At 36.1% G+C, this 21,386-nt stretch overlaps 2 protein-coding genes across 4 annotated transcripts in view; one reads left to right on the forward strand and one right to left on the reverse strand.

Moving 5' to 3' along the window:
* Window positions 1–21,386, reverse strand: part of DSC1 (desmocollin 1) — a 351,913-nt gene that overhangs the window by 243,594 nt on the left and 86,933 nt on the right. The gene's annotated exons all lie outside the window — the stretch shown is intronic.
* The window catches only part of DSG4 (desmoglein 4), a 46,632-nt gene that overhangs the window by 13,724 nt on the left and 11,522 nt on the right, over window positions 1–21,386 (forward strand). Inside the window, exons 2-11 of the mRNA XM_019465473.2 lie at window positions 1,108–1,143; window positions 2,696–2,827; window positions 4,493–4,648; window positions 4,951–5,095; window positions 7,280–7,446; window positions 7,716–7,850; window positions 8,881–9,066; window positions 15,037–15,308; window positions 16,521–16,660; window positions 18,533–18,751. Of these exons, the coding sequence (XP_019321018.1) occupies window positions 1,108–1,143; window positions 2,696–2,827; window positions 4,493–4,648; window positions 4,951–5,095; window positions 7,280–7,446; window positions 7,716–7,850; window positions 8,881–9,066; window positions 15,037–15,308; window positions 16,521–16,660; window positions 18,533–18,751 (1,588 nt within the window). The remainder of the gene's footprint in view (window positions 1–1,107; window positions 1,144–2,695; window positions 2,828–4,492; window positions 4,649–4,950; window positions 5,096–7,279; window positions 7,447–7,715; window positions 7,851–8,880; window positions 9,067–15,036; window positions 15,309–16,520; window positions 16,661–18,532; window positions 18,752–21,386) is intronic.

Consider the following 21,386-nt stretch of genomic DNA (forward strand, 5'->3'; position numbering starts at 1 on the left):
TTCTTTCTGTACCCTGCACAGATATGCACATTTCCCATAAGATTCTGTTCCTTGCCTACTTCACTTACCTTACACCATTGCATGTAATAGCCTCGTTTCCTTTAACTTCAAATAACACTCGTGTTTGGATAAATTCTACTTCTTTAGCTTTTCTATCTATCTCAAATTTTAGAATCACATTAAAAATTTACAAAAATAAAACGAACATCAGACACCCTCTCACTGCAGTGACATTCTCCTGCTGAATTTTCTGTTTCTATGACTAGCACTCCAATTGTCTGTGAAAGCCAAGCTTACACCATCTGACCTTTCCCCTCCTGGCATCCCATGGTCCATAAGCCCTACCAGTTCTTTGGGAATGTTTCTATCTTCTCTCCTTTCCAGTGCCACTTCAACACTGATGTTGGTGTTCTAAGTATGCCTTACCTCAGCAATTGCTAACTCCTACATGTCTTGACTTCAAGTGCTTTTCCTTTACATTCCACCCTTTGTATTGATGCTGTGTATTACATACACTACTTTTGTCACTCTTACTCTCTTATCCAATGAAGTTCAAACTCCTTAATCTGCTACATAAAGCACTTCATGATATGTCTCCAAACTGAGATTCCAAATCTTGTTTCCCATGTGTCCTTACTACTACTTTCCAGCTAATAATATTATTTATCATTTCTGGAACATCCAAAAGTGCCCTGTGTTCATGTTTTACTCTGGCTGAAATTTTCCTTTTTATCAATTCTTCTTATCAAAGCAGCTTCATCCTTGAGAGCCCTTTCAGTCCCTAGTCTCCTACAAGTCCTTACCAAAATTCACTTCGATCACTTGAGTTGTCTGCTATACCCATCCATCAAGCCCATCAGTGCCTCCATTAAAGCATATATCCTAACCTGTCTTGCTGTAATTATGTGTTTTGTCTTCCCTAAAAGTGTAAAAGCCTTTGGAGGGCAAAGAGCCTGTATTATTCATTTTGTATTACCCATGCTTATTCTATATTATTAACAAAATGTGGATTTAAGAAATGAATTAACAAAAGAAGATTGTCAATGGTTTTATGACAGTTTCCTTTAAATTACGCACTTTTTGCTAATGTTGTACCTTCTATAACAGGTGGTGCTAGAAGTAAACAGCGAATTTATTGTTGAGGTAATGTATATTAAAACTGTTTTCTCAATTTAAATTGAAAGAAAAATGGAATTTTGTAATGCATCGTATATCGAAAATCAGAATACTGAAATCATAATCACTTAGTAAAAGGTAAGAGAAAGAACCTCTGCCAAACCAAAATAGCAATGGCAAACCCATACTTCTAAATATCCATGTTTTCAGGCATAGTTTGTAACAACTCAATGTCATAGTAACTCCTACTTTTCAAACTGTATTAGTAGTTTATTCATACATTTTTCAACTTAAAGAAGCACAGTAATACATTAGAATGAGAAGAAGATTTTTAGACAGTTACACCATTAAGAAAGATAACCAATGGTCAATTTCCTCCTATCAGCGAGGGAAAGATATAAATATCTATCTATATTTATCTATATATCTATATATCTATATATCTATATATATATATATGTCATCACAACTCAATAGAACAACAGAGAATCCAGTGCCATTAAGAGTGGGACTCAGGAAATAAAGTCCTCGATCTCTGGGAGGGCTTTATTTTCTTACAGTAATTAAACTTTCATCATGATCAATCTCAAATCATTGAAGAAAATAAAATTACTTTTCTAATCTCTGTTGATGAAGAGATCTCTGGTACATTTCAGGAAGTTGTATCAAAATGGGGGGAAAGTGTACGTGCTTTGGTTCTTGAAAGGATAAGCTCCATTCACAGGGAACGTTTCCTTCCCCAAAGTGGTAATTAAATGAAGCATTAGCTTCAACAAACATTACGATCATTTAGGCCTCAATAAGTATATTAGGAGTCACTTAAAAATTTATTTATATTTATATATAAATGCATACATTTATGCATGTATACAAATATGTTTATGCATGTAGTAACATTTCTAAACTCTTCAATACTTTAAAATTCTTAGACTTCCTCCAACAATAGTAACATAAGACGACAAAGAGAAAAACATATAGCAAGCAGGGATAAATATGGACAACATTGAGAAGACACATAGTTTTCCATTGGATTATTGCAAGTACCATCAATTCAGTTAAAATATTCTTCTAATCCTACAATAATATGTTTGGATACTTAGCCAGAGTGATGTCCTTACCAAAAGAAAAGAAAAATCCCTTCCCTCTTTTAGGTGACCATACCCACCAGCACAATTTTCCTTTTGCATAGGATGAATTCAATGGAACACCAGCAATCTTTTAAACTCTGGAGATCAGAAAGCCTGGTCAGAGCCCAAAGAGGGGTGAGGAAAGATTGAAAAAAAAAAAAAGAAAAAAACACAACATATTATCCAATATAACACATTATGAGCACGACACATAGCTAATGAAATTTGTTTCACTAGAATCATATAGTTACAAGTGAGATGATTCCAAAAGAAGTAGGTAGGCAAGTGACCAGGCTACACACACCAAGGGTTTTGAATTAGTGAACACTTTCTTTGTTCCTCAAATTCAATACCTTTGCTTCTTCTGGGTGCACCTTACAATGTTGAATAAATGTCCTTACTAAGTAAAACTGTCCTAACACTGTATAAAATGTGAACTATTTTTGCATAAGGTGAAAGAATTAGACGTTGAAAATGGCACTACAAAATGGCAGACAGTCAGAAGACAAAAGCGGGAGTGGATCAAGTTTGCTGCTGCCTGTCGAGAAGGAGAGGACAACTCCAAGAGGAATCCGATTGCCAGAGTAAGTGAGGAAATGAACAGGAGTATGCGGTGCTGATAACACATGATTTGCAGGGCAGGAAAGCCCTCAGACATTTCGGGGATTTGCAGGCTTCACTACTCCAAAGTGACTTAGGAAGAGGGGTGACAGGTAGTCATTTGCTCATGTTGCTGAGGCACTGTTTTGAATATTACCTTGTGGGAACTGATACAGAGCAGAGAGTCTTCGAGTGATCCTAGAAGAGAAACCTGGATCTCCAGTACAACTGGGCTTTATCTGTTCATTTGTGTCCTGCTTATCTGTCACAGGTACATGTTACAGAAAATTTATGCATGTAGTAATAATCTTCCGTCTATCCCTCCCCCAGATCAAAGGTTTACAGTATTGATTAATTCTCTCCAAGAAAGGAAAGAAAGGAAGTGTCAAAAGTTCCCACTAGATTCCTATATCCAGAATTAGGAGAGTCTTAAAAAGTATTCCAAATAATGGTAATTAAAAAGGAAGGAGAATGAAGGGAAGAAACTGTACTAAATTGATCCAAGAAGGATGGGATCCACGTTAGCAGTTTCACTAGGTCTTGGGAAGGAGCATCTTGGCCTTGCCCCACTAGTGAAACAGCAGAGCAGTCAACCAGAATTCTCTCCTTACAGATTTACATTTATACATTGTTTGCATGTTTATATGAAGTTTTACCTATCTATAGTAAGCATCAGCAGTGAGTGATATTACAGATACAACCTCCACTCAAGAAGACATTATTCTCTGTCAGAGGAGTATTCTGATTTTTGGAAATTTTTGGGAAGATTTAAATTGTTATTGTTTCCTTTCAACTCACAGTTATAGCTTTATGTTACTTCACTGTATGGCATATTCTTTTCTTTTTATTTGCATTCGGGGATTTCCTGGATTTTCATCCAGATAAATAAGATCTCTGGATTAGAGTGGAGCTACTCCAAGTTGTGTTTCCAGTTGTCTTTATTTAATTGTGGGTATTGGGTAACAAATCTTAGTATTTTACCGAACGTTCTCCTCTTTGGTATACAGGTGAGATTCCAAAATTTAAACTATCTTTGTTCAAATTTATGAGCAATAGATATAAAACTATTAAAACAAAACTTACGTGGCAGAATATTTGCCATAAACTCTATTTGGCAGATGAGTGATATGGTAGGTTTCAATTCATAAAACTATTCCCAGTATCTCAAAACACTGTATTTCTCTTGTGGTTTTCTTAAGTTATCTATAATTTTGATTAAATCTCTAAAGTCTAGTCAGGGTACATATCAATATAACACAATCCTTCAATGAGTACTAAAGATGGTGATTTCTTCTGTCAAACTCTTTATATGCAAAGAAAATCAGAGAATTGAACAATGTACCATTAATAATAGCAAATCTCCCATCAAGCATGTATGTGCCTTATGCCAGGCATCGGGGTGTGGTGTATATATGTTACCTCATACAATCCCCACAACAAACTTAGGATGTAAGTGGTATTATCCCATTATAAGCTGGTGCTTGGCAAAGTTAAGTGAATTTTCCAAGGTCACACAGGCCTAAATCATGGTGCCTTGTTTGAATCTAAAGCCCATCTGGCTACAAAGCTATTCCCTTCTCATTCTATTACACGCCACGGTTCATTATCTGCTTTAAATAAGATCACAATCCTAACCATTTTCCTCATAGATCCGATCAGACTGTGAAGCGAACCAGAAGATTACATACCGCATCTCTGGGGTAGGAATTGATCGACCACCTTACGGAGTGTTCACCATTAATCCTCGGACTGGGGAAATTAACATCACTTCAGTGGTGGACAGAGAGATAACCCCACTTTTCTTGGTAAGTCACAGTAGTGTTTTAACTTATGCATATTATTTTTCTTCCCTATTTAAAACACAGTAAAGCTGAAGCCAAACAAAGGGACCAAAGCAATGAAAAGAGTATGAAAACATAAGTTTATAGTTCAAGAGTGTTGCATAGATATGCCATCAAATGTCTTGATAATGTTTAAATTAATAAACTTTAATCTGTCTGCATTCACTAAGCAAATTGTTTCTTTGCATATTTCCTGAAATAGTTTTGATCATGTTACTTAATTTCCTTTGATAGAAAGAGACAGTTTTTCCCTCAACTCTCCACAGATCTATTGCCGGGCTCTGAATTCACGGGGTGAAGACTTAGAAAGACCTCTTGAGCTTAGAGTCAAAGTTATGGACATAAATGATAACCCTCCAGTTTTTACCCAAAATGTGTACACAGCCAGCATTGAAGAAAACAGTGATGCAAGTAAGTGGATGACACTACTTCTCTGCATTATTATCACGTCGATTTCTCTTGCTCAAAAGCTGTAGGAGACTGACACACAGGTAATTTAAAGATCAGAAAAAGTCAAACTTGTATTTTGAATAAGCCCCACAAGTTCTAACTTAAAACTGACCTAGAAAAAAAATCATATCTAAAATGCTACATATCCTCTTGTTTGTTTGTGGAGGATCCTTGTACATGTCATTTAGCAGGAGCTTAGCGCCTTCCTTAAAGATTATTACTGGTTCATGATTAACTTAAACCAAATGAGTTAACTGAAAAAGAAACCATGGATGTTTTCCAATGCATGGAAAAGGTCTCTGTGCTGATCTATCCCTCAAATTGTGGGCTGAAGCGCATCAGAGAGTGACGGAGGGTGCATCTCCGACGGTAGCCATCAGGTCGCTTACAAAGGGTAATCTCTGGTTCTTCACAGTCTACACGGCAAGCCACATTACATTCTCTCTCTCTTTTTTTTTTTTTCACTTTTTCCATCCTGTTTAATTCCATCTCCAGCTCCAATACTCTCTTCTCCTTCTTTCTATCCCTTCTCCTGAATGTCTTTCCTTTCTATGTTTTTCCTATGTTGGTACTTTCCTTTGTTCTCCCCTCCCTTGCCTTCTGACCCTTGCTTTCCCCAATCCTCTAATATTCCTTTTTCTTTCATAGCTATGTCTGCACGTGTATCTCGAAATTAAATTTGAAAAGGGGAATATAAAAAAGGAATTTCAGAAAGAAAGACATATAGAAAGCAAACTAGAGGTACTAATGGACAGTCAAAGAAAGAAGGATGGAGAAGTTTGGAGGAAAAGAGGAAAGAGGCAAGAAGTACTGGAGGAGAGAAAGAAGAGGTAAAAAGGCAGGAGTCAAGAGGGTGTGTCTGGAGAACTTCTTCAGAGTCCCCAAAAGAATGATGTTGAAAATAAGAAACACAAAATGTTTTATAGCATAGGAGAAGAGGACATACAGAAGCAAAGTGAAGGTTTTGCCCCAGAAGGTCTCCAAAGCCCATCATTGTTTCGTCACTAACATACTTCAGCATAACTTGGTGAAGGGAGGAAAGGTGAAGCCCGCTCCAAACCGACACCCAAGTCCACATCTACGTCCACGTCCACTTGGTGGCTGATTAGCAGTTTTATTAATGCTCCCTCAAGTGAGGAGAGTGAACCACAGGGCCAGGGCATATTTTCATAGACTATGAAGTCCATGAAACCTGGCTTTTTTATTCAAGGGGTCCCTGGTTCTCTGTACTAGTTTTTCACTTTGAAAACTGGCTGGGAAGCAGAAAAACATCAGGGACCAGCCAGCTCTGGAAAATCTGTCCTAGGGGCTAATGTCCTTGGGGATTGTCTAGGATGCTGGCTCTTTGTTCCTATGAATAATCAACAACTTTTTGTATTCCTGTGGACAAATCTTCTTTTCAATAGTTATATGTTCTTGACTATTCAGTAAAGTGCTATCATCCTCCAAGGCAACCAATAATAATTCTCCATTTTCTGGATGAATAAAAATAAAAATATAGGTGATCAATTAATAATCTTAACATTGAATTTAATTAAGCTATAATCTTTCTATTTTTTAAGTTTATTTATTTATTTTGAGAGACACAGAGTCAGTGGGGGAGGGGCAGAAAGAAAGGGAGAGAAAAAATCCCAAGGCTCCACATTGTCAGCATGGAGCCCAATCTGGGACTCAAACCCACAAACTGTGATATCATGACCTGAACTGAAATCAAGAGTCAAATGCTTAACTGACTGAGACACCCAGGTGCCCCAAGCTATAATCTTTCTTACTTAAGCATTTTAAATTAATGTCACAAGACCACTGTAAACACAAATTGACAAAATCGGCTTTTCAGATTTATGATAAAGGCTATGGAACTTCTTTTTCATACATTAACAATTACTCTAGTTTGCTCCTGATTTACCATTTAGTCACTTAAGGAGTGTAAGTACTTTATATACTAAAGGATTTTATAGAGCAAACCGCCATTCCATTATTTTTACAATTAGTGGTGTAGTTTGAAATTATGGTAATACATTCTCGTGGAAAACTAAAACAGAAAATTCAGGGAAGGCCAACCACTCTTTCTTCCTATGCCTGATGATTTGCTGAACTGATCCCAGCAGAGTCCCAAACATTCTCCACCTCCATCTTCATTTCTAGACACACTGGTTGTAAAGTTAAGTGCCACAGATGCAGACGAAGACAATCATCTGAATTCTAAAATAGCCTATAAGATCATCTCTCAAGAGCCAGCAGGGGCACCAATGTTCATCCTGAACAGGTACACTGGAGAAGTCCGCACGATGTCCAGTTTCCTTGACAGAGAGGTAAAGCCTTCTATAAATGAATGATAAGAAATAAAGAACTCAATTTTCAAAAGGCAAAGATGAAATGATCCAAGTATGCCTTTCCTCCAGTGTAAAGGAGGGAAGGAAAGATAATCTAACCATGACTTTTGAATGAAAATTATAAGAAGAAAAAAATTATATTAAAATACTACATAAAATTATAAAAGGAAATTAGGGGAACAATTTCAGAATGTGTCGTGTTTCATTCAACACGTGGTCTAAGGCTTACAATTCTTTTTCATTTTAAGCAACACGGTATGTATAATCTTGTGGTAAGGGGCTCAGATCGAGACGGAGCTGCAGATGGACTGTCTTCTGAGTGCGACTGTAGAATCAAGGTTTTAGATGTCAATGACAACTTCCCCACTTTGGAGAAAACTTCCGTAAGTTGTTATTTTTATAATCCTTTTCCCCTAAGTGTCAGTAACTGATTTGCTTTCCTGCTAGTTTGTGAGCCTGGTTCTGTTACGTGTGTGGATGGACTCAGCTTTGCTGTGTAAACCTTGGAACTTATTAAGTATAATAATAATATACCTCATACAGTCAATAATATTGTACTCACGTTGTATGGTGACAGATGGTAACTAGACTTATTATGGTGATCATGTCACATTATATATAGACATGGATTTACTATGTTGTATGCCAAACGAAAATGATACTGTATCTCAATCGTATTTCATTACAAAATAGTAATACACCTTAATAGTGCATGCTTGCCTTTGAGTCACTATTCTGTACAACCTGCATCTATGAAAGCAGCAGACCAACTCCTCCATACTCTCTACTCAAAGAAATGTGGGATTTTATTAACCTGATGCTGGGAATCATGTAACAATATTGATGTATCTTTATAGGCCTGATGTTTGCTGAATTAATTCTACAGGAGTCCCAAACATTTCCCACTTTCATCTTCATTTTAGGCACAAAGAAGCATAACATTGAAAATAGCAAAGCCAAATCTGGCTCGCCACCTATTTTGGTTAAAAAAAAAATGTTTTATCGGACCGCAACTTGACTCATCCCTTTATATGCTGTCTGCGGCTTCTTTGATCTTACAGCAGCGGAGGTGACTAGTTGTAGCTGAACTCTCTGGCCCACAAAGCCTAAGATATTGTCATCTGACCCCTCACAGGAAAAGGAGGGACTAACTTACGGAAAATTAAAAATAAGCAAGGAAAATAAAATAAAGTGCCAGTTTGACCTTGACTTCACACACAGCACAAGAAAATCAGTTTTATTATCTTATATTCCTATTCTTATATTTCTAATTGAAATGTGTGGCTTTTAATAATGGTGCAAAAATTATTGACGTAGTTTGTTGTTAGTATCTTAAGTGATAATTATGTATTAGTAAATATCTTTCCTCCTTTGAAACTTTATTGATTATAAAATTGATCCATGTCTTTTCAGTACTCAGCAAGTATTGAAGAGAATTGTCTAAATTCAGAGCTGATACGATTACAAGCAATTGATCTTGATGAAGAAGGCACCGATAATTGGCTGGCAAAATATTTAATTCTCTCCGGAAATGATGGGAATTGGTTCGATATTCAAACAGACCCACGAACCAATGAGGGCATTTTGAAAGTCGTCAAGGTACAGTTTGGGACCTGCAGTATTTTCTTCTTTTTTTAAAGTTTATTTAGTTATTTTGAGGTGGGGTGGAGCAGAGAGACACAGGAGAGAGAGAATCCCAAGCAGGCTTCATGCTGCCAGCATGAACTCCACAAGGGGTCTGATCCCACCAATCATGAGATCAAGAGTCAGATGTTAACTAACTGAGCCACCCAGGCGCCCCTGCAGTATTTTCTTCTAAAGAAGTTTTAATTTCCTCTTCCAGACAGAATCTTGCTACCAAAAAAACATTCTATAACCTTGAATACTACTTACGTGACTAGTGCCCTAAGTTAGCTCACTATGTCGGTCTGAGCCTTCCAGCTCAGCAACACGCTCATTGTTACCAAGAGAAGTAAGAATTAAGGAGGCTGTTTTGTTCTCACAGTGCCCAATATCTTGTTAAGAAAACAAGGCATGTACTCCTGAATTAGATAATAAGACGAGTTAAAAACAAAGAAGTGCTTGTACAGATGTTATAATGTTAAACATAATTAATGGCCGAAAGGGTGAAACATGAAATAATTTCTAAGAGGTGAGGTCTTTCTGAGTTGGGTTTGTCTGAAAAGGTTTCATGTAGAGAAGACGGTGTAAGCAAGACCTTACAACTGAGATTGCTAATGTGAGAGCTGAAATGAGCAAACAAGTTGAGGGGAGGAAAAGGAAAGCATGCTCAGGACACCACGAGCAATTTGGGGGGCTGTATCAGATGTTCATGGAGGAAAACAATGAGATGCAAGAGCGAAGATGATGATTAGAGTTGGGTCTGTTGAGAACCTTGAATACTGGAATGTAGGGCTTGACTTTTTCCTACCGATTAATTTTTCTTAAACTACTTTATGATTTATGGAGCAATAAATCTAATCTGTCTTACGGACAGCAATAAAATCTAAAACTACAAATAAGAAACAACTAAAACTACAAACCAATAAGATTTAAATTAACATTGATGTGATCAGGGAACTTGATTTTTTCCTTCAGCAAAATCAGTACAAACAACATAAACAGAACTCATAGTTATGAAAGTATATACTGATAGACACATGCACACATTTAATTTGGTACATAGTGACCTGTAATTATTTCATTCCGTTATTACTTTTCCTTATTCCATTTGCCGTATATCAGGAAGCCATTTAGCCTCCCTCTAATGCAAACATATCATTTCTCTATACAGTCCTTCTGTTCTGTTTGCAATTTTCTAGAGCAACTGAAGTATTACTACTTTACCACAAAACACTAGCACTGAAATCATGCAGTGTATTAATTTATGAGGTTGTAATCAAAATTATGGAAAATGTCTATGTATACTTTCTAAGATTGTCATTCCAATGAACACACAAAATTTCAAAATTTCTTAAGAGAACACAAGGACTCGAAGAATATACCAGAGCTTTCCTGTTTGAGAAACATTGCTTGAGGCCATAGGTCAGCAGACTATAGCCCATGGGCTATAGTCGCTTTTTGCACATAAAATGTTATTAAAAAACAACCACACTCATTCATTCATTCACTATTTTCTATGGCTGTTTCCACACTCCAATGGCTGAGTTGAACGTTTAAGACAAAAACTGCATATGACCTCCAAAGCCTAAACTATTTACTCTCTGCTCTTAACCAAAAAAACTTTACTAATCCCTACTTATAGGCCAAGAAAAGTTTTGGGATTTTTTTTCAATAGCAGTCACACTATGAGCTCAACTCTGGAAAGAATAAAATTAAGAAAATAATTATTATATTAATTGAGTCCTAAGGTAATAAGAACCTGATTTAAGACAATAGCAGTAAAAATGGAAATGAGGGAACAAGAAAAACAGTCATTGCCAAATTAACATAGATAAGGAAAAGAGAGACAAAAGGTCACTTACCATCTTATCAAATTCTGAATATTTAGTCAAGTTTGTTTTCAGGGATAGAATTTGTTCAACCTTGCATCTCAGTTAAAAATCAAGATCTAGACATGTCAGATAATTCTTACCCATCTTCTTACCATCTTAATCATTGACTTAGCTTCTTATCTTATAGCATGTCCCTGTTCTTTGCTTTTGGTCTGTCTCTGAAACTACTAAAAGACATAGTAAGAGCTTTGAATATAAACAACTTGATCTAAATACCTTTCCATTCCTAGCATCCAGCCCAGTGTTCAGAAGATAGTAGAAACTCACAAAAAATTGAGGATGGTGAGGCTCTCACCCAAATGCGAGTCACCAAGCTTGACTGTATAATTCATAATTTCTAAAAAATTATAAAACTGAAAAAGAAGACATGTTCAGAATGCGGGCAATGCACTATTACTTACGTAATGTGTCTTCTGTGAGAGCTAAAAGGTTTTGGGTTTCTTAAATATACTCAGTTCATCACATACACACACACACACAACTATGGGAAATTCAAGTTCATGAAAAATTGGTCAAGACAGTATTAGATGTTATGCAGTGTCTATCTTTCTTTCCTGGATGATAACTTCTCAAGTCCATTAAAGAAAGCAGAAGGGCACCTGGGTGACTCAGTCGGTTCAGCGTCTGACTTCAGCTTAGGTCATGATCTCACAGTTTGTGAGCTTGAGCCCAGCGTCGGGCTCCGTGCTAACAGCTCAGAACCTGGAGCCTGCTTCAGATTCTGTGTCTGCCTCTATCTCTGCCCCTCCCCACAGCTCCCACTCTGTCTCTCTCTCTCAAAAAATAAATTAACATTAAAAAATAATTTTAAAAAAAGAAAGCAGGAAAAGTATGTTTAAAAACATCAAAATAATATGGAAAGGCTAATTAAAATGATATTTAAAGCCTCAGTATGTATTTCAGGACTTAGCCACAACTATGTATTTAGAGAACATATGTGTCGAGTTCCAGAATTTGGCATTTGGAACAAGGTCACTAATGTCCTGTACCCTCTCCATTTTCACTCAAGCTGCTATTTAACCTCATGGAAACTGGCCTCTTAGTCATGGGCTTTTGACTGAGCTTTCTATAACCCTTTTCTTAGTCTAAGGATTGAGAACTGCTATGTGCTAGAGATATGAAGGTGACTAAGACATGGTCCTTGTTCTCAAGGAACTTGTAGTTTAACAAGAGAAAATCTTTAAGAAGGTAAAAAAAAATCTCTCTTGTCAATAATAACTTCTTTTCACTATTTATCAATACATGTATACAGAAATACTAACAAATAATATGTGTGTGTGTGTGTGTGTATACACATTCACTTCAACACTGAGAAGACAAGCAAAATATTACAATTGGAATTCTAACAAAGAAATATTGCTTCTCTATTTTTATAATAATTTTAATTAATGTTTATTAAGCAGTCACTAAACACCAGCTAGTCAGTCATACTGTGTATACAGAGGTTTTAAAACCGTCACAACTCTAGGAGAAAAATATTTTGATTCTTTTTTTATAGAAAGTGAAACAAAATCAAAAGAGGAAAACTAACTTGCCTTAAGTTCAACCAGGTGGCAAATGACAAAAACAATATCCAACCAGAGCTCTCTGATTCCAAAGTCATACTTAACTGCCCCCTCAGTGCCTCCCCATGTAATCCGGGGCCAGTCAAACAAGTTTGAAGCAAGAACTGGTACCTTCAGACATCTCCCTCTGTTCACCTCTGTGCCCCTTCCCAACTGCATGTGCCCTGCTCATGTCGTCCAGACACATTTCCACCAGAAAATGTCAATTCCTAGAGAGGAGAACATACACACCCTGGCAGATATTTAACAATTCCCTCATGGGGAATTGCCATGGAAAAACTGCCTGTTTTGTATACACACTGCTGATCCACCTTTTTCCATACTTAATTCTAAAATGAACCAGCATCCCCTCTGAGAAATAGCAGGGTCATGTTGACCTAAACCAAAACCAAAACCAAACATACAAAATTGCATGGGAGACTCTAACAGCTTAACTTCTTTGGGGCGCCTGGGTGGCTCAGTCGGTTGAGCGTCCAACTTTGGCTCAGGTCATGACCTCATGGTCCGTGGGTTCGAGCCGCATCGGACTCTGTGCTGACAGCTCGGAGCCTGGAGCCTGCTTCGGATTCTGTGTCTCCCTCTCTCTGCCCCTCCCCAACTCATGCTCTGTCTCTCTCTCTCTGTCAAAAATAAATAAGCATTTAAAAATTTTAAATTTTAAAAATTAAAAATTTTTTTTAAATAGCAAAAAAACCTGCCAGAAGCCAAATCTATTTCTGGATGGGTCATCTTCATTCTGAGCCCTTCCTGAGCCCCCTGTAGACTCTCTAAGACTAGCTCCACCCTTTTAACACATATCAGCATATCCTTTATGAGTATTCTTCAGTCAGGTCTTCAACCACAGAAACTTGATTCGTTCCAGCCTCTCTCTTCTAACTCCAAGCAGAGACTCGTAGTTGTTTTTATTGCTTTTTGCACAACCCTGACCTCTGCACAATCGCAAAACTCTTGATAAAAGATCCCATTTGCAAAAAATACTAGAGAGGCTTTCTGTCTTTCCTCTGCTTTTTATCTTCCTTACTGGAGGGAAGATTAGCCCCCCAACCAATTTCCTCACACCATATTCTATGAACATCTGTAATTGACACATTTTACACATATTAATATTCTCCCCACCCTCTATTCAAAAGGGAGAGAACTATTCTAACAAAGAGCGCATACGTGTGTATGCACCAAAAACTCCAAGAGATTTCTCTACCTGAAAAAAAGAATCTCAGATTTTTCATTTGTTTAAAGACAGTGTGGAATTCTAGAAAATAAAAACTGAGTTGTAGAAGACAGGTCTCTTCCGGTTGAAAATCTATTTTTGAGAACACCACTTATAGTCAGCTCTGTGCTAGGCATTGTGTGGACCTGGGAGGGGACAGATGTACAGAAGACTCAAAATCCCAAAACTGAAGGATTTGAGCTGAAATGTAAGTAAATCATACTGAGCCAGTCCCAAATAAGGACCTAACTGAATTCCTGTGACTATTTCCATCTTATTAGCTCTTGTGAAGAAATTAACTAAAATTTACTGAGAAAATATTTATGATGTCATAGAATTTCCTTGAGAAGCAGAGATTTACCTCAGGGTCTTATTGATGGCATTGTTATGTCAACTACTGTTGTTGGCAAATGTGATAGAAGGGATGCTACGTTATCTTCCGGAACACTTCTAAACAGTCTTTGTCCAGGACTCCCTTTTTCACAACTGCTTTTTCACTTGTTGTATAAGAGGGAACTCTTCCAACTGAAAATCCATTTTTTAGTACACAATTCACAGTCAGCTTTATGCTGAATTGTTGGTGGTGACTTTTCATGTCACCACATCAATCATTCGGGATCAAAAGATTCCATTCACCTTTTATTCAAACAACCCATTTTAAAGGTGACTTTTCTCTGGGAAAGCTATTTGCTTATTTGAATGTGCCCTGTGAAGAAATCTTCTTGTCCACCAGACCCAGCACAATTAAATTATAGTTTAGGGCTGCATATAATAATCATGAATTCTCCTTTAGAAGTTGTTTGCCTCATTTTTTTTTAAATTACATGTTCAACTATACTAATAAAGCTCCCTTATTCTGCTGATTTCAAGAGCTTCTTAGATGTGAATTCTACAAAGAAAACCTGGGTCCTATTTATTCATTTACCAGTTGTGAACATTTTTTTATTTCATTCTAAGTTTATTTTTCATTTTTCTCATTTGGAAAGAAATCATTTTTGACTTCAGGGTTTTTATATAAGAAGTCTGAGTCCAACCTAAGTCACAGGCCCAAATGACCTGTGTAGGTATAAATGACCTATATACCTGCTTATGCCAATAGATAAAGGGAATAACATGTCTGAAGTGTCTAATGCAGTAATTAATAAAGTTTTATCAATTCAAAATCTGAATAACATAACTCCTGGAATTCACTCTAGCATGTTGCTTTCTTATCATGGCTACTTATTCTACCAAAAGAGAGCTCTTTTGTCTTTTCAGAGTTTTTTATTTTCTATCATTTCAGATGCTGGATTATGAACAAATGCCTAATATTCATCTTAGTATTGGAGTTAAAAACCAAGCTGAATTTCACCACTCAGTTGCTTCTCAATTCCGAATGCACTCAACCCCTCTGAGAATTCAGGTTGTTAATGTGAGAGAAGGACCCACATTTCATCCAAATTCCATGACCTTCAGCATTCGAGAAGGAATAAAAGGAAATTCCTTATTGAATTATGTGCTTGGCACATATACAGCTATAGATATGGACACGGGGAATCCTGCAACAAATGTCAGGTACCACAAATACTGTGCTCATATCAAAGTGGTAAAATGTGGTTTTGTCCAGTGTTAGTTCATATAGAATGTACTAGTGTATGTGGGTTGAAATACGTCTTGAGTTTTGCAATATGGACTCCAAAAGGTTAGAATGGTAATTGTGTACAGGGAGCAACCATAAGGTCAAAGAACTACTAGGAGATTCTGACTCCCTGAGTCTCTCTGATCTTTTTGTGGCCAGTTGTTACCACCCTGGCCCCAGGCTGAGTAAGCCATTTTGTAAACTATAAGACCTCATAAAAGATGAGTCACTGCTTGTTTCCTTAAAACCTGTTATCTAATGACTCTGGGACTAATTTCAACCACCAGCTTAAGAGGAAGAAAAAAGATAATAGAAACTAAAACACAGGTGTTTCAGAAATTTGATGAGTATAAACTCAGAACTGGAGAAGTAGAAAGGTAGGCATTAGAGGCACTAGGTACACAGATTATACATGAATTAGATCTATACAAGATATTCTGGAAGATGACTATTGAAATATGTAAGTGTATTCTCCTTCCTTGTCTCTCTTCTTTCCTCCTCCTAATATTTTTGGAGTCAACAGTTTATTGATTTGTAAATTACTTTGATATTAACAATTTGATTACTTAATAGGTTAACAAATAGATAGACAACAAAAATTATGAAGTCTATCAGTATGGGATAGAGAAAAAGGATGTGAGAAATAAGTGCCTTGGACACTTGAAATTGTACCTGGTACAGAGGCCAGATCTTCTTTCAATAAGGTCGAGCATTTTGAATACATTATATTATTATATTATATTATTTATATAATACTAAAACCCATAACAGGCCAACAGCGAAGTACCCTAAAACTAATACACCTTAAAATCTAGGAAAAACGAAGGGCACCACATGTAAAAATGAATAAAGTATATTCCCTCAGTAGATATTGCTACAATAAACAAACCTGAAAGAGACTCATACATTTTACTAACAATTATATTAAGAGCTAGAAGAGTAAGAATTGAAATTTTAAAACTCTGTTGTGAACCTGTGTATTAATATGTTCAACACTAAAATTTTATTGATATATATACATTTTATAAACCAAGGCAATTATCACTGTAAAACATACGAACACTATATTTAAGTTTAATACATTGCATGTGACTTAAAATCATTAACTTTCACATAAGCAAATGATGAACTTATTTATTTAAAAACAGGTATATCATAGGACATGATGCAGGCAGCTGGTTAAAAGTAGATTCAAGGACTGGTGAGCTACAATTGTCTAGGGAATTTGATAAGAAGTCAAAATATATTACCAATGGGATATACACAGCAGAGATCCTGGCTGTAGATGGTAAGAAAATGTATTTTCAATATTTCAATAAAATTATTATTATTCCATTAAATATAAATGTAATTCTAGTATTTATACTAGATTGACTCAAATAACATATTTAGTGTGTCTGCAAGACTTACAGAGAGTTCTAAATACCTTAGATCAAGAACTGAATTCAGTCCACCCATACCATAATTTACATTTAAGCATAATTTATTTTACCTACTTCCAAAAAAGAACAGTATGTGGCTTACAGCAGAAAGCATAAAAGTTTAAGTCTATAAATAAAATTCAATTTCTGCTTCTGGCCTCATTTCTTGAGACGCTTCATCCAACTTTCAGAGTATGTTAGGAATGTTTACGTAAAGGAAGCACTACAAGGTGTATGCAAAGTTCATTTGGGAATGACCTAGAAGAAAGTCAGTGTCCCAGAGTATAGTTATTTTAGAACCACAAAAACTGAGCTACAGTGAGAGGCCTGTGTAAGTGCTGCTTGAGTAGACATGTCCAAAGTAAGATGTTAAAGCACAAGATTATTCCAAATATAAGAGCCAAATTAAAAGTCATAAGAGCAGATGCACTGAACTAACTTGTAACTGAGCTGCTTCTCACGGGAAAAGCTATTAAGCATTCCTTTTTGGTGATAGCAACAGGAGTTTATTTATTTACCAACAGTTAATCATTCTCTGAACAGTGCCTAGGAAACCAGCTACTACAGAACAAAACAGAAAAAGGTCAGTAACTAGAAAAGAAGAGAGAAAATAGGTGTTCTAGATATACACCTAATAGAAGATAGATACTGTAGGTTTGCACTGTTTATGTCTGAGCTCTACAGTAGCCAAAGAAAAAGATAAATGGGCAGTAAAAGATTTTAAAAGAAACCGTGATAATCCCCAAGTCATTATAGTCCGTACATTCTGGTCTTCATTCTGTGTCACTTCTAACACCTGCGTCAGTTATAGAAATATTACAGTCTTATTTGTTATCAGCATACTAGAAAGCCACTTCCTTAAAAGGACTCTAACCATGTTGATCACAGCCTATCTTTGCATGTTGGTCATATGTGAATATCTTCAAAAACTAGAATAAAAATTAGTCATCAAGTGATAAAGAGGGAGAAAAAAACTATCAAAATGTATCAACAGAAAACTAAAACAAGGGCTATTGTTTACTTGCCTAAGCAGAGTATCTGCATAGGCACAAGCCATCCAGACGGAAAAGTGAACTAAAAGTCCAGATTCAAATTTCTTGCTCTTCTGCCCTTCTAATAAACTATATTGACCCAAAATTTGTTTTGAATGGGTGAGGGAAAAAAACCTCATAGATTTATATTTGTTTTCAGAAGTGCCATTTCAGAGAGAAATAGCATCTAATGGATGGAATTAAAATAAATAGTAAAACAGAAAGAAAAAGCATACAGACAATTCTTTAATTTCAATTGTGGTTATTTTCCTACAAATACAGAAATCAATAAGCATCCTGAATGGAAGGCTCTAGACTGGACTGGGAGTCTTGTTTATGGGGACAACATAAGACTAGAAACTGTAAGCCTGTTTTGAAGGACATTTAATTTTGCATCTTGGGATGTGTAGGAGTTGGCTGAATGAAATGGAGGTGAAAAACATTTTGGGAAGAATGAATAGAATGCACAAGAGTCCTGGGTTAGGAAGAAATATGTTTCAAGAATTAAAAAGAAACCAGTGTGGCTGGAAGGTAGTGAGCAAAGACAAGAGTGGCTTCAGGTCATTGAAGTACGCAGGAACCCATCATGCACCACTTCAGGAGTCATTCATGCTATTCCTCTATGTTGTGGCATCATCATAGAATATAAGAAAGGATTTTCTCCCTGACACCATTTACCCCAATACTCATGATGCTTTGCTATTTCAGATGGCTCTGGGAAAACAGCAACAGGAACCATATGTATCGAAGTACCGGATGTTCATGATTACTGTCCAGTCATTTCTGCTGAAAGTAAATACATCTGCATTGCCTCTCCATCAATCCTTATCTCTGTTTATGATCATTCTTATGGGGCTCCCTTTACCTTCTGTGTGGCTGATCAGCCACCAGGGACAGCTGACTTATGGGATATCAGATCAATAAATGGTAAGTGGAATCCAAACTTGCTCAAACTTTAAGACCAAAAGCAAAAACAATTACAAATAATTAGGCAAGTTATGTAATACTTTCTATCTCTGTTTCTAAGATTCTTGCCATATTCATATTAAATGAGAAAATCTTTCATATTCATACTTAGGATATTTGGAAAAATTTTAAACTGAAATAAAAGTAAACATGTTTTATCAATACTGCAATTACAAATATTAGTATGTAAATAATCAGTTTATTTGCCATTTTATATGCTGTGCTAAACCAATATTTGAACAGTTTGAAATAGAGTCCTTCACTAACTCACCATATGTCGTAATTCCCTAAGCTAAATTATTTCGGGCAAATCACTTAAAAGTTTCTGCAACTCAAGTATTCCATAGATACAATTACATATTTTCTAATATCATAAGATCAATGCACATAAGTTCAATGAATTTTTTTCTAGAAATAATGATGAGCTCAGACTCTTTGTAAAGGTAAAAATTTAAATCCGAATTGCTCAATATGAGAAGAATGGTTAAGCAAACAGTAGTACATATATATTATTAAGGTGTAGTACACACGGAATTAAAATTAGAATTATGGGAGAATTGGGGTGCCTGGGTGGCTCAGTTGGTTAAGTGTCTGACTTCAGCTCAGGTCATGATCTCACGGTTTTTGAGCTCAAGCTCCGCGTTCGGCTCCGTGCTGACAGCTCAGAGCCTGGAGCCTGCTTCGGATTCTGGTGTGCGTGTCTCTCTCTCTGCCCTTTCCCCACTCATCCTCTTGTCTCTCTCTGTCTCAAAAATAAGCATTAAAAACAATTTTTTTTAAAAAGACAAAACTTAAAAAAATAAAAAATTTGCAAATTAAAAAAAAAAGAATTATGTGAGAATTTAGATACAAGGAAATACATAAACCAAAGTACTTAAAGAGTAAAGATACCCAAGTAATATGTATGTTTGTGCTAACTGTTGCTATGTAAAAATAAATGCCTGAAATTGATTTTTAAAATGAAAGTAAATTTCAGAGAAGATAACGTTTTACATACCTTAGGTTCTATTTCCCTGAGATGTTAAATATACATAGAAATGAAATGCTATTAAGAGGACCTCATTTGGGCTACAATAGCTCCCTAATCTCATATTCATTTGAGGCAACAGTTAAAGATTTTTAGAGAGGCCAGTCCTCAGAGAGGAAACACTTCCCATCTCCCGAGGCCACTAAGCTTTTCCATTCGTAGAATGGAGAAACCCTAAGATGATGCCAGAAAACAGACCACCATTAAGCACTTAGTCAAAAGAGGAAATTAGGCAACTTGTTTCCATAATAAAACCTTTTGGCTCTTTTCCACAAAATCATTTCAATATTTTAAAAAGTTAAGCACATTAAAATAACCCCATTAAAAATCAAGACAACTTTTGGCGAGGATGTGGAGAAAGAGGATCTCTTTTGCATTGTTGGTGGGAATGCAAGCTGGTGCAGCCACTCTGGAAAACGGTATGGAGGGTCCTCAAAAAAATAAAAATAAAACTACCCTATGACCCAGCAACTGCACTACTAGGCATTTATCCAAGGGATACGTGTGTGCTGTTTCGAAGGGACACATGCACCCCCATGTTTATGGCAGCACTATCAACAATAGCCAAAGTAGGGAAAGAGCCCAAATGTCCATCGATGGATGAATGGATAAAGAAGATGTGGTATATATATATATATATATATATATATATATATATATATATACACACACAATGGAGTATTACTGGGCAATCAAAAAGAATGAAATCTTGCCATTTGCAACTATGTGGATGGAACTGGAGGGTATTATGCTAAGTGAAATTGTCAGAGAAAGACAGAAATCATATGACTTCATTCATATGAGGACTTTAAGAGATAAAACAGATGAGCATAAGGGAAGGGAAACAAAAATAATATAAAAACAGGGAAGGGGACAAAACAGAAGAGACTCATAAATATGGAGAACAAACTGAGGGTTGCTGGAGCATGGCGGGAGGGGGGATGGGCTAAATGGGTAAGGGGCACTAAGGAATCTACTCCTAAAATTATTGCTTCACTATATGCTAACTAATTTGGATGTAAATTTTAAAAAATAAAAAATAAAGTTTAAAAAAAAAAAACAAAAATCAAGACAACTTTGAATTCACCCTTCCTATGAAGTCCAATATGAAGTAAATAACTATGAAGTAAATAACAAGTACTAACCACTTTTTCCTCATTAAGATCCTAGATATTATGAGTAAAAATATAAGAAAAAAAAGGTTCTATGTGGAGGTTTGTAAAGGTATTCAAATTATATAATAGATTTGCCAGTAAAAAATATAATCACATTGGAGAGAATATTCTTAGAGTCCTGTTTCAATGTTGGTGTTAAAGAAAGGAATAAACTTTCACTTAATGTGCTATGGCATCACCTCATTCAACTCTTTGTGCATAGGCTATATTTTGGTAGACATAGCTGGCTTATCATATAGCTAAATGAAATTAATAAATAATAATACCTATAATTATTGCATGTTATGGATTAATCAATTAATATTCATGATTTAGGTGTACACTTAATCATCTCTAAGCCCTCCTTGGGTTGATAAATAAATTTCAACCTATGTTTTAAACAATAGTTTCTATA

Source organism: Panthera pardus, unplaced genomic scaffold, assembly GCF_024362965.1.
Source record: "Panthera pardus isolate Hobbes unplaced genomic scaffold, ASM2436296v1 HiC_scaffold_15, whole genome shotgun sequence".
NCBI classification, from domain to species: Eukaryota; Metazoa; Chordata; class Mammalia; order Carnivora; family Felidae; genus Panthera; species Panthera pardus.